The 21,726-nt window shown below is 57.1% G+C and overlaps 1 protein-coding gene across 8 annotated transcripts in view; it reads left to right on the top strand.

The window, feature by feature from the left end:
* ATP13A2 (ATPase cation transporting 13A2) overlaps positions 1-11,623 on the top strand; it is a 41,713-nt gene extending 30,090 nt beyond the window's left edge. For 7 of the 8 annotated variants that reach the window (XM_069741920.1, XM_069741917.1, XM_069741919.1 and 4 more), the window contains exons 17-29: positions 98-202; positions 339-495; positions 587-707; positions 811-935; positions 1,004-1,164; positions 1,378-1,488; positions 1,656-1,735; positions 2,105-2,257; positions 2,575-2,671; positions 2,784-3,007; positions 4,745-4,896; positions 10,299-10,471; positions 10,561-10,865. In XM_069741920.1, coding sequence (XP_069598021.1) covers positions 98-202; positions 339-495; positions 587-707; positions 811-935; positions 1,004-1,164; positions 1,378-1,488; positions 1,656-1,735; positions 2,105-2,257; positions 2,575-2,671; positions 2,784-3,007; positions 4,745-4,896; positions 10,299-10,471; positions 10,561-10,722 — 1,821 coding nt within the window. In that variant the 3' untranslated portion in view covers positions 10,723-10,865. Of the gene's footprint in view, positions 1-97; positions 203-338; positions 496-586; positions 708-810; positions 936-1,003; positions 1,165-1,377; positions 1,489-1,655; positions 1,736-2,104; positions 2,258-2,574; positions 2,672-2,783; positions 3,008-4,744; positions 4,897-10,298; positions 10,472-10,560 lie in introns of all 8 variants that reach the window. The other variant, XM_069741913.1, reaches the window with a different exon arrangement.
* Positions 11,624-21,726: the final 10,103 nt, after the last annotated feature.

Below are 21,726 nucleotides of genomic sequence, written 5' to 3'. Positions count from 1 at the left end.
GAATTACATTTAGTGAGTCTGTAAATCGCAGAACTCTTCTCATACAAGGATTTGCACACAACTTTTCACTCCTTTTGATGGCTTCTATCTCCTGCAGACCCTGGAAGACGGAGATGCGGATCCACAAACAATCGAGATTTTTGGGACTAAAGTTCTGTCGGTTATGAAGCCCCCAAGTCTGGAGGAGCAGCCTCTTGGCCCGGTAAATACTTTGCACTCCGTCCTGTCCCCTCCTCGTCCTGTGTTGCGGTATGACGGCGATGCTCCGCAGAAGTGCCGCCATCTCATGTGTCTCGCAGGAGGGGATTTGGTTTCATCCTCCTCTTTCTCTCCCCCAGAAGCACCAGGTGCCCGTGGGCGTCCTGCAGAGATTCCCCTTTTCTTCCGGTTTGCAAAGAATGAGCGTCATAGCCACAGTGCCGGGAGCTGCGTTGCCGGAGCTCTACATGAAGGGGGCCCCCGAGATGGTGGGCAGTCTGTGCAGGCCGGACACAGGTGAGGGCCGCTGACTGTCCCTGCGGGTGGTGAGCAGGGCTGCTCCATCGCTGTCTGTGCCGTTGTGGTATAATTGTTGTTCTCACCGCAGTGCCGCCCGACTTCACAGCCATGCTTCGCCAGTACACGCAGGACGGCTACCGGGTCCTGGGCTTCGCTCATAAACCGCTGCAGACGGTGCGAACGTTCGAGGAGGCGCAGTCCATCACCAGGTTTGTGTCTCGGGAATCGGATCGGCCCCCTCTGTCTGCGGCACTGCCCCCCGCTTTGTGTCCGAGATGATTCCAATTTCTTCCGTCCTTTCATATCTTGCAGAGATTTGGCGGAACGTGATCTCATTTTTTCGGGATTCCTGGTGATGAAAAATGTCCTTAAACCGGAGACGGCCCCCGTCATCTACTCGCTAAGGAATGCGGAAATACGGACCGTGATGGTGACGGGTGAGTGGCTCGCTGGCCGCAGGACCGTGGCTACGCCGGCCGTGACACTGACGCTCCTCGCTCTGCAGGGGACAACATGCTGACGGCTGTGAACGTCGCCCGGAGCTGTCAGCTGGTGGAGCCGGCAGAGAAGGTTTTCTTTGTGAACGCGTCTCCGCCGACGTACAGCAGCTCGGCCACGCTGAAGTTCATTCCGTCAGAGCCGACGATGTCGGAGGAGAACAGAGAGGTGAGTTGTCGCCCCACATTGCTGCATCGGGGGTGCACGATATGTGGCCGGCGTGTGCAGACATCGGCGTCGCTCACCGTCCAATGCTGCCGGAGTAACACCGTAATATCTACGAGATGCACCAGAGAGGGAAGTGGGCGGACGCCGGCTCACCACAATGTGGTCTGTCTGGGGGTCCGCTATCTGCGCTCACCACCACGTCTCCTCCTGCAGGGACTGTACCAGCAGGGGCGGCTGTTCCTGGAGAGGCAGCCATACTGCTTCGCAATGAACGGGAAATCATTTGCAGTGTTGTCGGACTTCTTCCCCGAGCTCAAGCCCAAGGTAAGACGCTGGGACAGCGGATACAGATCCTTCATCTTCTCCAGTCACATCCAAAGCTGCAGTCTCTATCCTTCTGGGCGCCCTGCGCAGTCTGCAGCGTCCGATGTGAGGGATGAGGCCTCGGACTGTGGCGTCGAGCTTCATTGCGTTGTCGTCTCCATCCGCAGATTCTTATTCATGCCGCAGTTTTCGCCCGGATGTCGCCGGAGCAGAAGACGCAGCTGGTGCGCGATTTCCAGGATCTCAAGTACGTGAGTTATCCCTCCGGTGATGGCTTCTCTGCCCCAGGGGACACACCGGCCATTATTATTGCAGTGATCCGTGTGGTTCCGTGGCCCCAATCTTTGTATAAGGACAGGCCCAGCGTGGCGTGTACCGTGGGTGGGGGAGCGCCGTCCTCTGCAGGTCTGTGACCATTCCCTCCGGTGATGGCTTCTCTGCCCCAGGACATGACCAGGGCGGTGGGGCGGCTCCTCTATGGGACACGCTGGGTCCAGTGCTCTCCATGGTTCCGTGGCCCCAATCTTTGTATAAGGACAGGCCCAGCGTGGCGTGTACCGTGGGTGGGGGTGCGCCGTCCTCTGCAGGTCTGACCATTCCCTCCGGTGTCGTGCAGCTACTGTGTCGGGATGTGCGGTGACGGAGCCAATGACTGCGGAGCCCTGAAGGCGGCCGATGTGGGAATCTCGCTGTCCGACGCCGAAGCTTCAGTCGCGTCCCCGTTTACATCCAGAGTCGGGAACATCGAGTGTGTCCCCATCGTCATCCGGTAGGCGGCCATTAGTGTCGCTCATTAATATTCACCCGGTTCTCGGTAGTGACCGGGCTGACACATGATTGGTTCAGTCTGGTCCGTGCCGGTGACCGGCGGAGGGTGTACAACGCCTGGCACGGTGAGCGTGATGGCTGCGCTCAGCCTCCCCCATGCTTTATACTGACTTCTGTTACCAGCACACTGACTATAAACCACAAGTAGCTGAAGCTGCGGTGCGCTGATCCGGAAGCTTCTGCTGTCTCGGCTGTGGTGGTCTCGGCCCTCATTACCTGTCCTCTGTTCTTTCTTCCTCGGTGCCGCGTGTCTTGCAGGGAGGGCCGCTGCTCGCTGGAGACCTCCTTCGAGATGTTCAAGTACATGGCCTTGTACAGCCTGACCCAGTTCATCAGCGTGCTCATCCTGTATACGGTGAGTGACGGGGGTCTGCCCTCCATGTATTGGGGTCGGGGGCTGCAGCCGATCTATCCCCCCCCCCCAGCCGTGCAGCATTACGGTTCTTCTGATATTATCGGTTTTACAGGTGGACACCAACCTGGGCGACCTCCAGTTCCTCCTGTTTGACCTGGTGATCACCACCACCGTGGCGGTGCTAATGGGCAGGACGGGGCCGGCCAGTGTGCTGGGGGTGAGGCGGCCGCTGGGCACATTGATCAGTATCCCGGTACTAGGAAGCCTGATCGCACAGACCAGCATGATCCTCCTGGGCCAGCTGCTGGCCTTCTTCCTGATCCAATCCCAGACGTGGTGAGTACAGCGCAGGGCGGAATAACCCGCCTATGTCATTGTATAATACCGCATCGCCCGCACCCCATAACCTGACACGTGTGTAATACCGCATCACCCGCACCCCATAACCTGACACCTGTGTAATACCGCATCACCCGCACCCCATAACCTGACACGTGTAATACCGCATCACCCGCACCCCATAACCTGACACCTGTATAATACCGTATCGCCTGCACCCCATAACCTGACACCTGTGTAATACCGCATCACCCGCACCCCATAACCTGACACCTGTGTAATACCGCATCACCCGCACCCCATAACCTGACACGTGTAATACCGCATCACCCGCACCCCATAACCTGACACCTGTATAATACCGTATCGCCTGCACCCCATAACCTGACACCTGTGTAATACCGCATCCCCCGCACCCCATAACCTGACACCTGTGTAATACCGCATCACCCGCACCCCATAACCTGACACGTGTAATACCGCATCACCCGCACCCCATAACCTGACACGTGTAATACCGCATCACCCGCACCCCATAACCTGACACCTGTGTAATACCGCATCACCCGCACCCCATAACCTGACACGTGTAATACCGCATCACCCGCACCCCATAACCTGACACCTGTGTAATACCGCATCACCCGCACCCCATAACCTGACACGTGTAATACCGCATCACCCGTACCCCATAACCTGACACGTGTAATACCGCATCACCTGCACCCCATAACCTGACACCTGTGTAATACCGCATCACCCGTACCCCATAACCTGACACCTGTGTAATACCGCATCACCCGCACCCCATAACCTGACACCTGTGTAATACCGCATCGCCCGCACCCCATAACCTGACACCTGTGTAATACCGCATCATCCGCACCCCATAACCTGACACGTGTAATACCGCATCACCCGTACCCCATAACCTGACACGTGTAATACCGCATCACCCGCACCCCATAACCTGACACCTGTGTAATACCGCATCGCCCGCACCCCATAACCTGACACCTGTGTAATACCGCATCATCCGCACCCCATAACCTGACACGTGTAATACCGCATCGCCCGCACCCCATAACCTGACACGTGTGTAATACCGCATCACCCGCACCCCATAACCTGACACCTGTGTAATACCGCATCATCCGCACCCCATAACCTGACACGTGTAATACCGCATCATCCGCACCCTATAACCTGACATGTACAGATGTAATACCGCATCGCCCCGCACCCCACAACCTGACACACCCGTTATACCGCACCCCCAGTCTTCTGCTTTCTGTATATTGTCTGTACATGTCCCCGCTTATTGTAAAGTGCTGCGGAATTTGTTGGTGCTATATAAATAAAAATTATTATTATATTTCCGTGTCGCCCCTTAGCCCTGGTGTTTACTGGTCTTGGTCTCTGATTCATCTCCTCTCCTGCCATCTAGTGGCCGTTTCCCAGAATGCAGATCACTATTCCGCTCCTCTCCTTTCTTCTCATCAGTCATTTATTTCTTTTACTCACTTATATAGCGCCATTAATTCTGCAGCGCTTTACAGGTTGCACACATCATCGTCGCTGTCCCCGATGGGGCTCACAATCTACATTCCCTATCAGTATGTCTTTGGAAAGTGGGAGGAAACCGGAGAACCCGGAGGAAACCCACGCAAACACGTGGAGAACATACAAACTCTTTTCCGATGTTATTGGTGGGGTGGTTGTTTCTGTCTGCAGGTTTGTTCCGGTCAATATCACAAGCACCGTGCCGCAGCACCTGCCCAATGATGAGAACACGGCCGTCTTCTGTGTCTCTGGATTCCAGTACCTGATTCTCGCGGTCGTCCTCTCTAAGGGATATCCTTTCCGGAAGCCGCTGTACACAAACGGTGAGAAGCTGCCGGGCAGAGTCGGGGCTGCGGCCGCCACTTGAGGGCACGGTGTAGGATGGACGGGGGAAGCGGGACACCAGGGGCATCTGTCAGTGCTGGGCGGCCTCTGGATAGTGATGTGCTCCTGTCGCCTCTCCGATGTCCTCAATGTACTCGCCATCTCCTGCCTGTGCTGTTTCCCCCCCAGTGACCTGTGCTGTTTCCCCCCCCCCCAGTGACCTGTGCTGTTTCCCCCCCAGTGACCTGTGCTGTTTCCCCCCCCCCCCAGTGACCTGTGCTGTTTTCCCCCCCCCAGTGACCTGTGCTGTTTCCCCCCCCCCGTGACCTGTGCCGTTTCCCCCCAGTGACCTGTGCCATTTCCCCCCCCAGTGACCTGTGCCGTTTCCCCCCCCCCCCAGTGACCTGTGCTGTTTCCCCCCCCAGTGACCTGTGCTGTTTTCCCCCCCCCCCAGTGACTTGTGCTGTTTCCCCCCCCCCAGTGACCTGTGCTGTTTCCCCCCCCCAGTGACCTGTGCTGTTTCCCCCCCCCCCAGTGACCTGTGCTGTTTCCCCCCCCCCCCCAGTGACTTGTGCTGTTTCCCCCCCCAGTGACCTGTGCTGTTTCCCCCCCCCAGTGACCTGTGCTGTTTCCCCCCCCCAGTGACCTGTGCTGTTTCCCCCCCCCCAGTGACCTGTGCCGTTTCCCCCCCCAGTGACCTGTGCCGTTTCCCCCCAGTGACCTGTGCTGTTTCCCCCCCCCAGTGACCTGTGCCGTTTCCCCCCCCAGTGACCTGTGCCGTTTCCCCCCAGTGACCTGTGCCGTTTCCCCCCCCCCAGTGACCTGTGCCGTTTCCCCCCCCCAGTGACCTGTGCCGTTTCCCCCCCCCAGTGACCTGTGCCGTTTCCCCCCCCCAGTGACCTGTGCTGTTTCCCCCCCCCCCCAGTGACTTGTGCTGTTTCCCCCCCCCCAGTGACTTGTGCTGTTTCCCCCCCCAGTGACCTGTGCTGTTTCCCCCCCCCAGTGACCTGTGCTGTTTCCCCCCCCCCAGTGACCTGTGCCGTTTCCCACCCCAGTGACCTGTGCCGTTTCCCCCCCCCCCAGTGACCTGTGCTGTTTCCCCCCCCAGTGACCTGTGCTGTTTCCCCCCCCAGTGACCTGTGCTGTTTCCCCCCCCAGTGACCTGTGCTGTTTCCCCCCCCCCAGTGACCTGTGCTGTTTCCCCCCCCCCCAGTGACCTGTGCCGTTTCCCACCCCAGTGACCTGTGCCGTTTCCCCCCCCCAGTGACCTGTGCTGTTTCCCCCCCCAGTGACCTGTGCTGTTTCCCCCCCCAGTGACCTGTGCTGTTTCCCCCCCCAGTGACCTGTGCTGTTCCCCCCCCCCCCCCAGTGACCTGTGCTGTTTCCCCTCCCCAGTGACCTGTGCTGTTTCCCCCCCCAGTGACCTGTGCTGTTTCCCCCCCCAGTGACCTGTGCTGTCCCCCCCCCCAGTGACCTGTGCTGTTTCCCCCCCAGTGACCTGTGCTGTTTCCCCCCCCCAGTGACCTGTGCTGTTTCCCCCCCCCAGTGACCTGTGCCGTTTCCCCCCCCAGTGACCTGTGCCGTTTCCCCCCCCAGTGACCTGTGCCGTTTCCCCCCCCCCAGTGACCTGTGCCGTTTCCCCCCCCCCAGTGACCTGTGCCGTTTCCCCCCCCCAGTGACCTGTGCCGCTTCCCCCCCCCAGTGACCTGTGCCGTTTCCCCCCCCAGTGACCTGTGCCGTTCCCCCCCCCCCCAGTGACCTGTGCTGTTTCCCCCCCCCCAGTGACCTGTGCCGTTTCCCCCCCCCCCCAGTGACCTGTGCCGTTTCCCCCCTCCAGTGACCTGTGCCGTTCCCCCCCTCAGTGACCTGTGCCGTTTCCCCCCCCCCAGTGACCTGTGCCGTTTCCCCCCCCCCCCAGTGACCTGTGCCGTTTCCCCCCCCCAGTGACCTGTGCCGTTCCCCCCCCAGTGACCTGTGCCGCTTCCCCCCCCCCCAGTGACCTGTGCCGTTCCCCCCCCAGTGACCTGTGCCGTTTCCCCCCCCCCCCAGTGACCTGTGCCGTTTCCCCCCCCCCAGTGACCTGTGCCGTTTCCCCCCCCCAGTGACCTGTGCCGTTTCCCCCCCCCCCCCAGTGACCTGTGCCGTTCCCCCCCCCAGTGACCTGTGCCGTTTCCCCCCCCCAGTGACCTGTGCCGCTTCCCCCCCCCCCCCCAGTGACCTGTGCCGTTCCCCCCCCCAGTGACCTGTGCTGTTTCCCCCCCCCCCAGTGACCTGTGCCGTTTCCCCCCCCCCCCGGTGACCTGTGCCGTTTCCCCCCCCCAGTGACCTGTGCCGTTTCCCCCCCCCAGTGACCTGTGCCGTTTCCCCCCCCCCCCCCAGTGACCTGTGCCGTTCCCCCCCCCAGTGACCTGTGCCGTTTCCCCCCCCCAGTGACCTGTGCCGTTTCCCCCCCCCAGTGACCTGTGCCGTTCCCCCCTCCAGTGACCTGTGCCGTTCCCCCCCCCCCAGTGACCTGTGCCGTTTCTCCCCCCCCCCAGTGACCTGTGCCGTTCCCCCCCCCCAGTGACCTGTGCCGTTTCCCCCCCCCAGTGACCTGTGCCGCTTCCCCCCCCCCCCAGTGACCTGTGCCGTTTCCCCCCCAGTGACCTGTGCCGTTCCCCCCCCCCCCCCAGTGACCTGTGCCGTTTCCCCCCCCCAGTGACCTGTGCCGTTTCCCCCCCCCAGTGACCTGTGCCGTTTCCCCCCCCCCAGTGACCTGTGCCGTTTCCCCCCCCCCCAGTGACCTGTGCCGTTTCCCCCCTCCAGTGACCTGTGCCGTTCCCCCCCCCCAGTGACCTGTGCCGTTTCCCCCCCCAGTGACCTGTGCCGTTTCCCCCCCCCCAGTGACCTGTGCCGTTTCCCCCCCCCGTGACCTGTGCCGTTTCCCCCCCCCCCCGTGACCTGTGCCGTTTCCCCCCCCCAGTGACCTGTGCCGTTTCCCCCCCCCCAGTGACCTGTGCCGTTTCCCCCCCCAGTGACCTGTGCCGTTTCCCCCCCCCCCAGTGACCTGTGCCGTTTCCCCCCCCCAGTGACCTGTGCCGTTTCCCCCCCCCCAGTGACCTGTGCCGTTCCCCCCCCCCCCCAGTGACCTGTGCCGTTTCCCCCCCCCAGTGACCTGTGCCGTTCCCCCCCCCCCCCAGTGACCTGTGCCGTTTCCCCCCCCCAGTGACCTGTGCCGTTTCCCCCCCCCAGTGACCTGTGCCGTTTCCCCCCCCCAGTGACCTGTGCCGTTTCCCCCCCCCAGTGACCTGTGCCGTTTCCCCCCCAGTGACCTGTGCCGTTTCCCCCCCCCCCAGTGACCTGTGCAGTTTCCCCCCCCCCAGTGACCTGTGCCGTTCCCCCCCCCCCAGTGACCTGTGCCGTTTCCCCCCCCCCCCCAGTGACCTGTGCCGTTTCCCCCCCCCCAGTGACCTGTGCCGTTTCCCCCCCCCCAGTGACCTGTGCCGTTTCCCTCCCCCCCAGTGACCTGTGCCGTTTCCCCCCCCCCAGTGACCTGTGCCGTTTCCCCCCCCCCAGTGACCTGTGCCGTTTCCCCCCCCCCAGTGACCTGTGCCGTTTCCCCCCCCCCAGTGACCTGTGCCGTTTCCCCCCCCCCAGTGACCTGTGCCGTTTCCCCCCCCCCCCAGTGACCTGTGCCGTTTCCCCCCCCCCAGTGACCTGTGCCGTTTCCCCCCCCCCAGTGACCTGTGCCGTTTCCCCCCCCCCCAGTGACCTGTGCCGTTTCCCCCCCCCCCCAGTGACCTGTGCCGTTCCCCCCCCCCCCAGTGACCTGTGCCGTTCCCCCCCCCCCAGTGACCTGTGCCGTTCCCCCCCCCCCCCAGTGACCTGTGCCGTTTCCCCCCCAGTGACCTGTGCCGTTTCCCCCCTCCAGTGACCTGTGCCGTTTCCCCCCCCCCAGTGACCTGTGCCGTTCCCCCCCCCCCCCCCCCAGTGACCTGTGCCGTTCCCCCCCCCCCCCAGTGACCTGTGCCGTTTCCCCCCCAGTGACCTGTGCCGTTTCCCCCCCTCCAGTGACCTGTGCCGTTTCCCCCCCCCAGTGACCTGTGCCGTTTCCCCCCCCAGTGACCTGTGCCGTTTCCCCCCCCCCCAGTGACCTGTGCCGTTTCCCCCCCAGTGACCTGTGCCGTTTCCCCCCCCCAGTGACCTGTGCCGTTTTCCCCCCCCCAGTGACCTGTGCCGTTTCCCCCCCCCAGTGACCTGTGCCTTTTCCCCCCCCCAGTGACCTGTGCCGTTTCCCCCCCCCCAGTGACCTGTGCCGTTTCCCCCCCCCAGTGACCTGTGCCGTTTCCCCCCCCCCCAGTGACCTGTGCCGTTTCCCCCCCCCAGTGACCTGTGCCGTTTCCCCCCCCCAGTGACCTGTGCCGTTTCCCCCCCCCCCAGTGACCTGTGCCGTTTCCCCCCCCCAGTGACCTGTGCCGTTTCCCCCCCGCCAGTGACCTGTGCCGTTCCCCCCCCCCCCCCCCCCAGTGACCTGTGCCGTTTTCCCCCCCCCCCAGTGACCTGTGCCGTTTCCCCCCCCCCAGTGACCTGTGCCGTTTCCCCCCCAGTGACCTGTGCCGTTCCCCCCCCCCCCCAGTGACCTGTGCCGTTCCCCCCCCCCCAGTGACCTGTGCCGTTTCCCCCCCCCAGTGACCTGTGCCGTTCCCCCCCCCCCAGTGACCTGTGCCGTTCCCCCCCCCCCAGTGACCTGTGCCGTTCCCCCCCCCCCCCAGTGACCTGTGCCGTTTCCCCCCCAGTGACCTGTGCCGTTTCCCCCCTCCAGTGACCTGTGCCGTTTCCCCCCCCCCAGTGACCTGTGCCGTTCCCCCCCCCCCCCCCAGTGACCTGTGCCGTTCCCCCCCCCCCAGTGACCTGTGCCGTTTCCCCCCTCCAGTGACCTGTGCCGTTTCCCCCCCTCCAGTGACCTGTGCCGTTTCCCCCCCCCAGTGACCTGTGCCGTTTCCCCCCCCAGTGACCTGTGCCGTTTCCCCCCCCAGTGACCTGTGCCGTTTCCCCCCCCCCAGTGACCTGTGCCGTTTCCCCCCCCCCAGTGACCTGTGCCGTTTCCCCCCCCCCAGTGACCTGTGCCGTTTCCCCCCCCCCCAGTGACCTGTGCCGTTCCCCCCCCCCCCCAGTGACCTGTGCCGTTTCCCCCCCAGTGACCTGTGCCGTTTCCCCCCTCCAGTGACCTGTGCCGTTTCCCCCCCCCCCAGTGACCTGTGCCGTTCCCCCCCCCCCCCCCCCCAGTGACCTGTGCCGTTCCCCCCCCCCCCCCCAGTGACCTGTGCCGTTTCCCCCCCCCCCAGTGACCTGTGCCGTTTCCCCCCCCCCAGTGACCTGTGCCGTTTCCCCCCCCCCAGTGACCTGTTCCGTTTCCCCCCAGTGCTGTTCCTCGCCGCCCTCCTCGTGCTCCTCGCCATGATGCTCTGGATCACGCTCTTTCCCCTGAAGTTCATGGTGTCGCTCCTGGATCTCCAAGTCATCAGCGACTTCAGCTTTAAGTTTGTGTTAATTGGAATTGCAGCCGTGAACTTCATCGCCGCTTTCATCGTGGAGGTGAGTGATATCGGGGGCTCGTGTGTGGGGGGCTGGGGCGACCTGCCCGCCATCGGGTCACCATGCTGACAGTCTCCGCTTTCTCCCAGATGGCTCTGGATCACGGATATTTAAGCTGCTTAAGGAAAGTGCGAAAAAAGAAGGAACCCAAAAAAGTTTACAAGAAGCTGGAGCAGCAGCTCCGGGGGCAGCACAACTGGCCCCCTATAGACCAGACTCTGCACCCCAGCCACTCCAAGCACCCCAGGTAGCAGGAGGTTCGGGGAGCTGGTGCTGCCCCCCGTTACTGTGCACGGTCTGCGGAGATGGGGGCTCCTGACTGGGCAGCAGTGTGTCGGAGAGCGCCGGGCTGGGACCCCAAACTCCCAGGCGAATGCCCCTCTCCATTCACTTGTCTGCTCCTCCGCTCACAATGCACGGGAAGCCAAGACCACCAGGACGGCTGCGCTGGGGACCATCACTGTGCTCCTGTGCAGGGCAGACTAGCGAATTCCTGCATCGCGCTCTGTAGCCGCCCAGCTTCCTCCGAGCCGGGTTCTAGACTTCTGGGTTCTAGACTGTTCCGGGTTCTAGATCCCCCATTACAACCTGCTGTCAGATTCTCGGGGGAAGGTTATTGGCAGCCAGACGGCGTGATGCCGATAATGACATTAAATTAGGGAATTGCCTGTTTTATTTAGCAAAGTTGAAGGATTTCCTCGTGCCCCAGTCTGGGGGTCCGGTCTGATGCAGGTTGTGCCATGGTGGATCCACGGCCTCTGAACTCTCAGGGAATATGTCGGCTCCGCAGATGATCGCCGAGGACAGCGACGCCGCTCATCACACTGGACACGGCCGCTTATCTCCAGACGACCATGGCCGCCTCTTATTTATTTCTGTTTTATGTCTGTGCTGCAGATTTTACTGTCGGGGGCGCTCACTCCACAAAAACAACGCACCTTATTCCGTCATCTCGCGCCTCATTTATATATCCCGTCTGTTCTGTTACTTTTTGTTTGTTCCTTGAGATTCCCAGGAATGACGATGAGATCTGCAGCGATGGTCGGGCACAGTCTGCTGCTCGCTGGGCATTGTTTTTTTTTTTGCTGTGTAATTAAGTGTTGATAATTTTCTAAATGCACTAGATTTAATGCTGAGGTTAATTGTTCTGCATCAATCTGTCCCATATCATTATTATAGGGGCTCAGGGTTTTCTTATATTGGGGTCGAGGCCGATTGCACAACTGATGTCAGATGAGAGCAAAAATGAATGTGGGAACGGATTGTATATGTAGTACCTGTATTATAGCACTAGATGGCGCTGTGTCAGCAGTGGTGTACTGTAGTAGCTGGAATGATGACACAGCGCCACCTACTGCTACAATTCAGTTCTGCATGGGATTTCTGAGGACATCTCCACTTAAAGGGAACCTGTCACCCCGTTTTTTCAGATTGAGATAAAAATACCAGTAAATAGGGCCTGAGCTGTGCGTTACTATAGTGTATTTTGTGTACCCTGATTCCCCACCTATGCTGTCGAAAAACCTTACCAAAGTCGCCGTTTTCGCCTGTCAATCAGGCTGGTCTGGTCGAATGGGCGTGATGACATCGCTGTTTCTTCCCCCAGATCTTGCTCATTTTTCCGTTGGTGGCGTAGTGGTTTGCGCATGCCCAACTGCCGAATCCACTGCGCAGGTGAAGAAAAAGAGCACGATCTGCGCTATTCCCCTGGTTATCGTGGGGGCAGCCATCTTCCTGAGGCCGCGTGTGCGCAGATGGAGTGCTCTGCTGCCCGGGGCTTCGGGAAAATGGCCGCAGAAAGCCGCGCGTGTGCAGATGGAGATCACTGCGGCCATTTTTCTGAAGCTGAGTTCGCATCTCTGCTTCAGAAAAATGGCCGCCGCGATCTCAATCTCCGCACGTGCGGCTTTCCGCGGCCATTTTCCTGAAGCCCCGGGCAGCAGAGCACTCCATCTGCGCATGCGCGGCCTCAGGAAGATGGCCGCCCCCACCGATAACCAGGGGAATAGCGCAGATCGCGCTCTTTTTCTTCACCTGCGCAGTGGATTCGGCAGTTGGGCATGCGCAAACCACTACGCCACCAACAGAAAAATGAGCAAGATCTGGGGGAAGAAACAGCGATGTCACCACGCCCATTCGACCAGACCAGCCTGATTGACAGGCGAAAACGGCGACTTTGGTAAGGTATTTCGGCATCATCAGTGGGGAATCAGGGTACACTACATACACTATAGTAACGCACAGCGCAGGCCCTATTTACTGGTATTTTTATCTCAATCTGAAAAAACGGGGTGACAGGTTCCCTTTAATACTACTTCCATCCCGTGTTATACCGCCCTGTGGCTCCGTACACCTTGTCGTACCCCGGCTATGGCACCACATATCGTGCAGTAACTGTCCGCTGAGGCCGTATTGTGGGCACAGGATGCGGGCCACTCATTGCGCCTGCCTGTGTCATTCTCCGGCCCATGACTATCACATTCCTGCCCTCATGGTCCTGGGGTCCTGGTTCCACATTGTGGGGTCCGTACACAGTGTTGCAGGATTCTGGCCTCGGTGATAGAACAGTCTCCCTCTTCCGTGATCTCTGCGGCACTTTCTGCTCTGACTTGGTACCTTCTTGGTATAAACCACATTGATGAGATGCGGCTGACAATAAACTTTATATTTTCTATTATTTATTGATGTAATTTATGATAAAGTTAGAAAGGAAATTGGACCGTGGGCAACAATCACCTGCTGCAGGAAGGGTGCGGCACCGGAGCAATGGCTGCCCACCTGCAGGTTGCCCCCGGGAGCGGATATCATATCTGTCTCATTGCTCAGGGTCTGATCATGAAATATATTCAGTCAACAGAGTTTATATTTCAGGAGACAGCCTGCAGGGTAAAGAATGGGGATCTATTGTTGTAGTGATAGTAATTGCTACATTGTAAATATTACAAGTATCTTATATACCTGAGACTAATTCATTGTCTACAGTTGGGGCGGGAGCGCGGGGGGAACGAGGGGCGGGATGGAGTGAGGGGCGGGGGGGAATGAGAGGCGGGGAAATGAGGGGCGGGAGTGTGGGGGGAATGAGGGGCGGGGGAATGAGAGGCGGGGGAATGAGGGGCGGGAGGATAAGGGGCGGGAGCGCAGAGGATAAGGGGCGGGAGCGTGGGAGGATCGAGGGGTGGGAGGATAAGGGGCGGGAGCGCGGAGGATAAGGGGCGGGAGCGCGGAGGATAAGGGGCGGGAGCGCGGAGGATAAGGGGCGGGAGCGCGGAGGATAAGGGGCGGGAGCGTGGGAGGATTGAGGGGTGGGAGGATAAGGGGCGGGAGCGCGGAGGATAAGGGGCGGGAGCGTGGGAGGATCGAGGGGTGGGAGGATAAGGGGCGGGAGAGCGGAGGATAAGGGGCGGGAGCGCGGGAGGATAAGGGGCGGGAGCGCGGAGGATAAGGGGCGGGAGCGCGGGAGGATAAGGGGCGGGAGCGCGGAGGATAAGGGGCGGGAGCGCGGAGGATAAGGGGCGGGAGCGCGGGAGGATAAGGGGCGGGAGCGCGGAGGATAAGGGGCGGGAGCGCGGGAGGATCGAGGGGTGGGAGGATAAGGGGCGGGAGAGCGGAGGATAAGGGGCGGGAGCGCGGGAGGATAAGGGGCGGGAGCGCGGAGGATAAGGGGCGGGAGCGCGGGAGGATAAGGGGCGGGAGCGCGGAGGATAAGGGGCGGGAGCGCGGAGGATAAGGGGCGGGAGCGCGGAGGATAAGGGGCGGGAGCGCGGGAGGATAAGGGGCGGGAGCGCGGAGGATAAGGGGCGGGAGGATAAGGGGCGGGAGCGCGGAGGATAAGGGGCGGGAGCGCGGAGGATAAGGGGCGGGAGCGCGGAGGATAAGGGGCGGGAGCGCGGAGGATAAGGGGCGGGAGCGCGGGAGGATCGAGGGGTGGGAGGATAAGGGGCGGGAGCGCGGAGGATAAGGGGCGGGAGCGCGGAGAATATTGAGACCTCACAGAAGCTTCATATGTTTGTCAATAATATGTAACAATGTGCGGAATGTTTATGATTCTGTCAGTAACCATAGAAACAAGGACTAAAGAACAAAAACATGAAGCCTCAAAATGTGTCAGAACTTGTGCTCCCAGCCGTACAGTTACAGCCACGCTCAGCACTGGGGTGAGCGCAGGACAGAACCGCCATTCTTTACACTGCGGGCTCCATCCCAGGAAGGCGAGATCTGGGGCAGGAGACCTCTCCGGATATTACACGTAGAGCGCGGGCGGACGAGTCCTCAGCATCCGCACAGGCAGTCACCGTAGGAACCGAAGAGCTCACACTCTAAACCTCAGCCATCGCCCAGGACCGCTGACAACCAGCCGGATAGTCACCATGGCATACTGACTGGTCTGTAGCTTTCCGGCAGCCGCCTGGCACTGAGCAGCAGTTCTGCAGAGGTTCAGATCTGGCCCCCGGGGCTCTCGGCATCTGGACTCATCCCCGGACCGCTCACAGCTTACAGAAGAGCTCAGGTCCTATAAACAACAATTAGGAGCGGATCCAAGATCCTCAATTCTGGGCGAGAAGTCCGAACACAATGAGCGCAGCTGAGAAATCATCAAAAGGAGACAAACTGCAGACCCTGAGGTGACACAGAGGAGAATGCAGAGCGATGCTCTGCAGAGAGGTCAGTGGTGTAATAATCTGCAGGATTTATCACTGTATCTGTCAGGAGGTGGAGGAGCGATGCTCTGCAGAGGGGTCAGTGGTGTAATAATCTGCAGGATGTATTAGTGTATCTGTCAGGAGGAGGAGTAGCGATGCTCTGCAGAGGTCAGAGGTGTAATAATCTGCAGGATGTATTAGTGTATCTGTCAGGAGGAGGAGGAGCGATGCTCTGCAGAGAGGTCAGTGGTGTAGTAATCTGCAGGATATATCACTGTGTATCTGTCAGGAGGTGGAGGAGCGATGCTCTGCAGAGGTCAGTGGTGTAATAATCTGCAGGAGATATCACTATCTATCTGTCAGGAGGTGGAGGAGCGATGCTCTGCAGAGAGGTCAGTGGTGTAATAATCTGCAGGATATATCACTGTGTATCTGTCAGGAGGTGGAGGAGCGATGCTCTGCAGAGGTCAGTGGTGTAATAATCTGCAGGAGATATCACTATCTATCTGTCAGGAGGTGGAGGAGCGATGCTCTGCAGAGAGGTCAGTGGTGTAATAATCTGCAGGATATATCACTGTGTATCTGTCAGGTGGAGGAGCGATGCTCTGCAGAGAGGTCAGTGGTGTAATAATCTGCAGGATATATCACTGTGTACCTGTCAGGAGGTGGAGGAGCGATGCTCTGCAGAGAGGTCAGTGGTGTAATAATCTGCAGGATATATCACTATGTATCTGTAAGGAGGTGGAGGAGCGATGCTCTGCAGAGAGGTCAGTGGTGTAATAATCTGCAGGATATATCACTATGTACCTGTCAGGAGGTGGAGGAGCGATGCTCTGCAGAGAGGTCAGTGGTGTAATAATCTGCAGGATATATCACTGTGTATCTGTCAGGAGGTGGAGGAGCGATGCTCTGCAGAGAGGTCAGTGGTGTAATAATCTGCAGGATATATCTCTATGTATCTGTCAGGAGGTGGAGGAGCGATGCTCTGCAGAGAGGTCAGTGGTGTAATAATCTGCAGGATATATCTCTATGTATCTGTCAGGAGGTGGAGGAGCGATGCTCTGCAGAGAGGTCAGTGGTGTAATAATCTGCAGGATATATCACTCTGTATCTGTCAGTAGGTGGAGGAGCGATGCTCTGCAGAGGTCAGTGGTGTAATAATCTGCAGGATATATCACTCTGTATCTGTCAGGAGGTGGAGGAGCGATGCTCTGCAGAGAGGTCAGTGGTGTAATAATCTGCAGGATATATCACTATGTATCTGTCAGGAGGTGGAGGAGCGATGCTCTGCAGAGAGGTCAGTGGTGTAATAATCTGCAGGATATATCACTCTGTATCTGTCAGGAGGTGGAGGAGCGATGCTCTGCAGAGAGGTCAGTGGTGTAATAATCTGCAGGATATATCACTATATCTCAGGAGGTGGAGGAGCGATGCTCTGCAGAGAGGTCAGTGGTGTAATAATCTGCAGGATATATCACTGTGTATCTGTCAGGAGGTGGAGGAGCGATGCTCTGCAGAGAGGTCAGTGGTGTAATAATCTGCAGGATATATCTCTATGTATCTGTCAGGAGGTGGAGGAGCGATGCTCTGCAGAGAGGTCAGTGGTGTAATAATCTGCAGGATATATCACTGTGTATCTGTCAGGAGGTGGAGGAGCGATGCTCTGCAGAGAGGTCAGTGGTGTAATAATCTGCAGGATATATCACTGTGTATCTGTCAGGAGGTGGAGGAGCGATGCTCTGCAGAGAGGTCAGTGGTGTAATAATCTGCAGGATATATCACTGTGTATCTGTCAGGAGGTGGAGGAGCGATGCTCTGCAGAGAGGTCAGTGGTGTAGTAATCTGCAGGATATATCACTGTGTATCTGTCAGGAGGTGGAGGAGCGATGCTCTGCAGAGGTCAGTGGTGTAATAATCTGCAGGATATATCACTCTGTATCTGTCAGGAGGTGGAGGAGCGATGCTCTGCAGAGAGGTCAGTGGTGTAATAATCTGCAGGATATATCACTCTGTATCTGTCAGGAGGTGGAGGAGCGATGCTCTGCAGAGAGGTCAGTGGTGTAATAATCTGCAGGATATATCACTCTGTATCTGTCAGGAGGTGGAGGAGCGATGCTCTGCAGAGAGGTCAGTGGTGTAATAATCTGCAGGAGATATCACTATGTATCTGTCAGGAGGTGGAGGAGCGATGCTCTGCAGAGAGGTCAGTGGTGTAATAATCTGCAGGATATATCACTATGTATCTGTCAGGAGGTGGAGGAGCGATGCTCTGCAGAGAGGTCAGTGGTGTAATAATCTGCAGGATATATCACTATGTATCTGTCAGGAGGTGGAGGAGCGATGCTCTGCAGAGAGGTCAGTGGTGTAATAATCTGCAGGATATATCACTGTATCTGTCAGGAGGTGGAGGAGCGATGTTCTGCAGAGAGGTCAGTGGTGTAATAATCTGCAGGATATATCACTGTGTACCTGTCAGGAGGTGGAGGAGCGATGCTCTGCAGAGAGGTCAGTGGTGTAATAATCTGCAGGATATATCAGTATGTATCTGTCAGGAGGTGGAGGAGCGATGCTCTGCAGAGAGGTCAGTGGTGTAATAATCTGCAGGATATATCACTGTGTATCTGTCAGGAGGTGGAGGAGCGATGCTCTGCAGAGAGGTCAGTGGTGTAATAATCTGCAGAATATATCACTGTGTATCTGTCAGGAGGTGGAGGAGCGATGCTCTGCAGAGAGGTCAGTGGTGTAATAATCTGCAGGATATATCACTATGTATCTGTCAGGAGGTGGAGGAGCGATGCTCTGCAGAGAGGTCAGTGGTGTAATAATCTGCAGGATATATCACTCTGTATCTGTCAGGAGGTGGAGGAGCGCTGCTCTGCAGAGAGGTCAGTGGTGTAATAATCTGCAGGATATATCACTCTGTATCTGTCAGGAGGTGGAGGAGCGATGCTCTGCAGAGAGGTCAGTGGTGTAGTAATCTGCAGGATATATCACTGTGTATCTGTCAGGAGGTGGAGGAGCGATGCTCTGCAGAGAGGTCAGTGGTGTAACAATCTGCAGGATATATCACTGTGTATCTGTCAGGAGGTGGAGGAGCGATGCTCTGCAGAGAGGTCAGTGGTGTAATAATCTGCAGGATATATCACTGTGTATCTGTCAGGAGGTGGAGGAGCGATGCTCTGCAGAGAGGTCAGTGGTGTAACAATCTGCAGGATATATCACTGTGTACCTGTCAGGAGGTGGAGGAGCGATGCTCTGCAGAGAGGTCAGTGGTGTAATAATCTGCAGGATATATCAGTATGTATCTGTCAGGAGGTGGAGGAGCGATGCTCTGCAGAGAGGTCAGTGGTGTAATAATCTGCAGGATATATCACTGTGTATCTGTCAGGAGGTGGAGGAGCGATGCTCTGCAGAGAGGTCAGTGGTGTAATAATCTGCAGAATATATCACTGTGTATCTGTCAGGAGGTGGAGGAGCGATGCTCTGCAGAGAGGTCAGTGGTGTAATAATCTGCAGGATATATCACTATGTATCTGTCAGGAGGTGGAGGAGCGCTGCTCTGCAGAGAGGTCAGTGGTGTAATAATCTGCAGGATATATCACTCTGTATCTGTCAGGAGGTGGAGGAGCGATGCTCTGCAGAGAGGTCAGTGGTGTAGTAATCTGCAGGATATATCACTGTGTATCTGTCAGGAGGTGGAGGAGCGATGCTCTGCAGAGAGGTCAGTGGTGTAACAATCTGCAGGATATATCACTGTGTATCTGTCAGGAGGTGGAGGAGCGATGCTCTGCAGAGAGGTCAGTGGTGTAATAATCTGCAGGATATATCACTGTGTATCTGTCAGGTGGAGGAGCGATGCTCTGCAGAGAGGTCAGTGGTGTAATAATCTGCAGGATATATCACTGTGTACCTGTCAGGAGGTGGAGGAGCGATGCTCTGCAGAGAGGTCAGTGGTGTAATAATCTGCAGGATATATCACTGTATCTGTCAGGAGGTGGAGGAGCGATGCTCTGCAGAGAGGTCAGTGGTGTAATAATCTGCAGGATATATCTCTATGTATCTGTCAGGAGGTGGAGGAGCGATGCTCTGCAGAGAGGTCAGTGGTGTAATAATCTGCAGGATATATCACTATATCTCAGGAGGTGGAGGAGCGATGCTCTGCAGAGAGGTCAGTGGTGTAATAATCTGCAGGATATATCACTATGTATCTGTCAGGAGGTGGAGGAGCGATGCTCTGCAGAGAGGTCAGTGGTGTAATAATCTGCAGGATATATCACTGTGTACCTGTCAGGAGGTGGAGGAGCGATGCTCTGCAGAGAGGTCAGTGGTGTAATAATCTGCAGGATATATCACTGTGTATCTGTCAGGAGGTGGAGGAGCGATGCTCTGCAGAGAGGTCAGTGGTGTAATAATCTGCAGGATATATCACTGTATCTGTCAGGAGGTGGAGGAGCGATGCTCTGCAGAGAGGTCAGTGGTGTAATAATCTGCAGGATATATCTCTATGTATCTGTCAGGAGGTGGAGGAGCGATGCTCTGCAGAGAGGTCAGTGGTGTAATAATCTGCAGGATATATCTCTATGTATCTGTCAGGAGGTGGAGGAGCGATGCTCTGCAGAGAGGTCAGTGGTGTAATAATCTGCAGGATATATCACTATCTGTCAGGAGGTGGAGGAGCGATGCTCTGCAGAGAGGTCAGTGGTGTAATAATCTGCAAGATATATCACTGTATCTGTCAGGAGGTGGAGGAGCGATGCTCTGCAGAGAGGTCAGTGGTGTAATCTGCAGGATATATCACTATGTATCTGTCAGGAGGTGGAGGAGTGATGCTCTGCAGAGAGGTCAGTGGTGTAATAATCTGCAGGATATATCACTATGTATCTGTCACGGGGGGGAGAAGCAATGCTCTGCAGAGAGGTCAGTGGTGTAATAATCTGCAGGATATATCACTGTGTATCTGTCAGGAGGTGGAGGAGCGATGCTCTGCAGAGAGGTCAGTGGTGTAATAATCTGCAGGATATATCACTATGTATCTGTCAGGAGGTGGAGGAGCGATGCTCTGCAGAGAGGTCAGTGGTGTAATAATCTGCAGGATATATCACTATGTATCTGTCAGGAGGTGGAGGAGCGATGCTCTGCAGAGAGGTCAGTGGTGTAATAATCTGCAGGATATATCACTATGTATCTGTCAGGAGGTGGAGGAGCGATGCTCTGCAGAGAGGTCAGTGGTGTAATAATCTGCAGGATATATCACTATATCTCAGGAGGTGGAGGAGCGATGCTCTGCAGAGAGGTCAGTGGTGTAATAATCTGCAGGATAGATCACTATGTATCTGTCAGGAGATGGAGGAGCGATGCTCTGCAGTGAGGTCAGTGGTGTAACAATCTGCAGGATATATCACTGTGTACCTGTCAGGAGGTGGAGGAGCGATGCTCTGCAGAGAGGTCAGTGGTGTAATAATCTGCAGGATATATCAGTATGTATCTGTCAGGAGGTGGAGGAGCGATGCTCTGCAGAGAGGTCAGTGGTGTAATAATCTGCAGGATATATCACTGTGTATCTGTCAGGAGGTGGAGGAGCGATGCTCTGCAGAGAGGTCAGTGGTGTAATAATCTGCAGGATATATCACTGTGTATCTGTCAGGAGGTGGAGGAGCGATGCTCTGCAGAGAGGTCAGTGGTGTAATAATCTGCAGGATATATCACTGTATCTGTCAGGAGGTGGAGGAGCGATGCTCTGCAGAGAGGTCAGTGGTGTAATAATCTGCAGGATATATCTCTATGTATCTGTCAGGAGGTGGAGGAGCGATGCTCTGCAGAGAGGTCAGTGGTGTAATAATCTGCAGGATATATCTCTATGTATCTGTCAGGAGGTGGAGGAGCGATGCTCTGCAGAGAGGTCAGTGGTGTAATAATCTGCAGGATATATCACTATCTGTCAGGAGGTGGAGGAGCGATGCTCTGCAGAGAGGTCAGTGGTGTAATAATCTGCAAGATATATCACTGTATCTGTCAGGAGGTGGAGGAGCGATGCTCTGCAGAGAGGTCAGTGGTGTAATCTGCAGGATATATCACTATGTATCTGTCAGGAGGTGGAGGAGTGATGCTCTGCAGAGAGGTCAGTGGTGTAATAATCTGCAGGATATATCACTATGTATCTGTCACGGGGGGGAGAAGCAATGCTCTGCAGAGAGGTCAGTGGTGTAATAATCTGCAGGATATATCACTGTGTATCTGTCAGGAGGTGGAGGAGCGATGCTCTGCAGAGAGGTCAGTGGTGTAATAATCTGCAGGATATATCACTATGTATCTGTCAGGAGGTGGAGGAGCGATGCTCTGCAGAGAGGTCAGTGGTGTAATAATCTGCAGGATATATCACTATGTATCTGTCAGGAGGTGGAGGAGCGATGCTCTGCAGAGAGGTCAGTGGTGTAATAATCTGCAGGATATATCACTATGTATCTGTCAGGAGGTGGAGGAGCGATGCTCTGCAGAGAGGTCAGTGGTGTAATAATCTGCAGGATATATCACTATATCTCAGGAGGTGGAGGAGCGATGCTCTGCAGAGAGGTCAGTGGTGTAATAATCTGCAGGATATATCACTCTGTATCTGTC

This window comes from Ranitomeya imitator, chromosome 10 (genome assembly GCF_032444005.1).
Source record: "Ranitomeya imitator isolate aRanImi1 chromosome 10, aRanImi1.pri, whole genome shotgun sequence".
NCBI lineage: Eukaryota > Metazoa > Chordata > Amphibia > Anura > Dendrobatidae > Ranitomeya > Ranitomeya imitator.
This window is presented reverse-complemented; position numbering and strand designations above follow the sequence as displayed.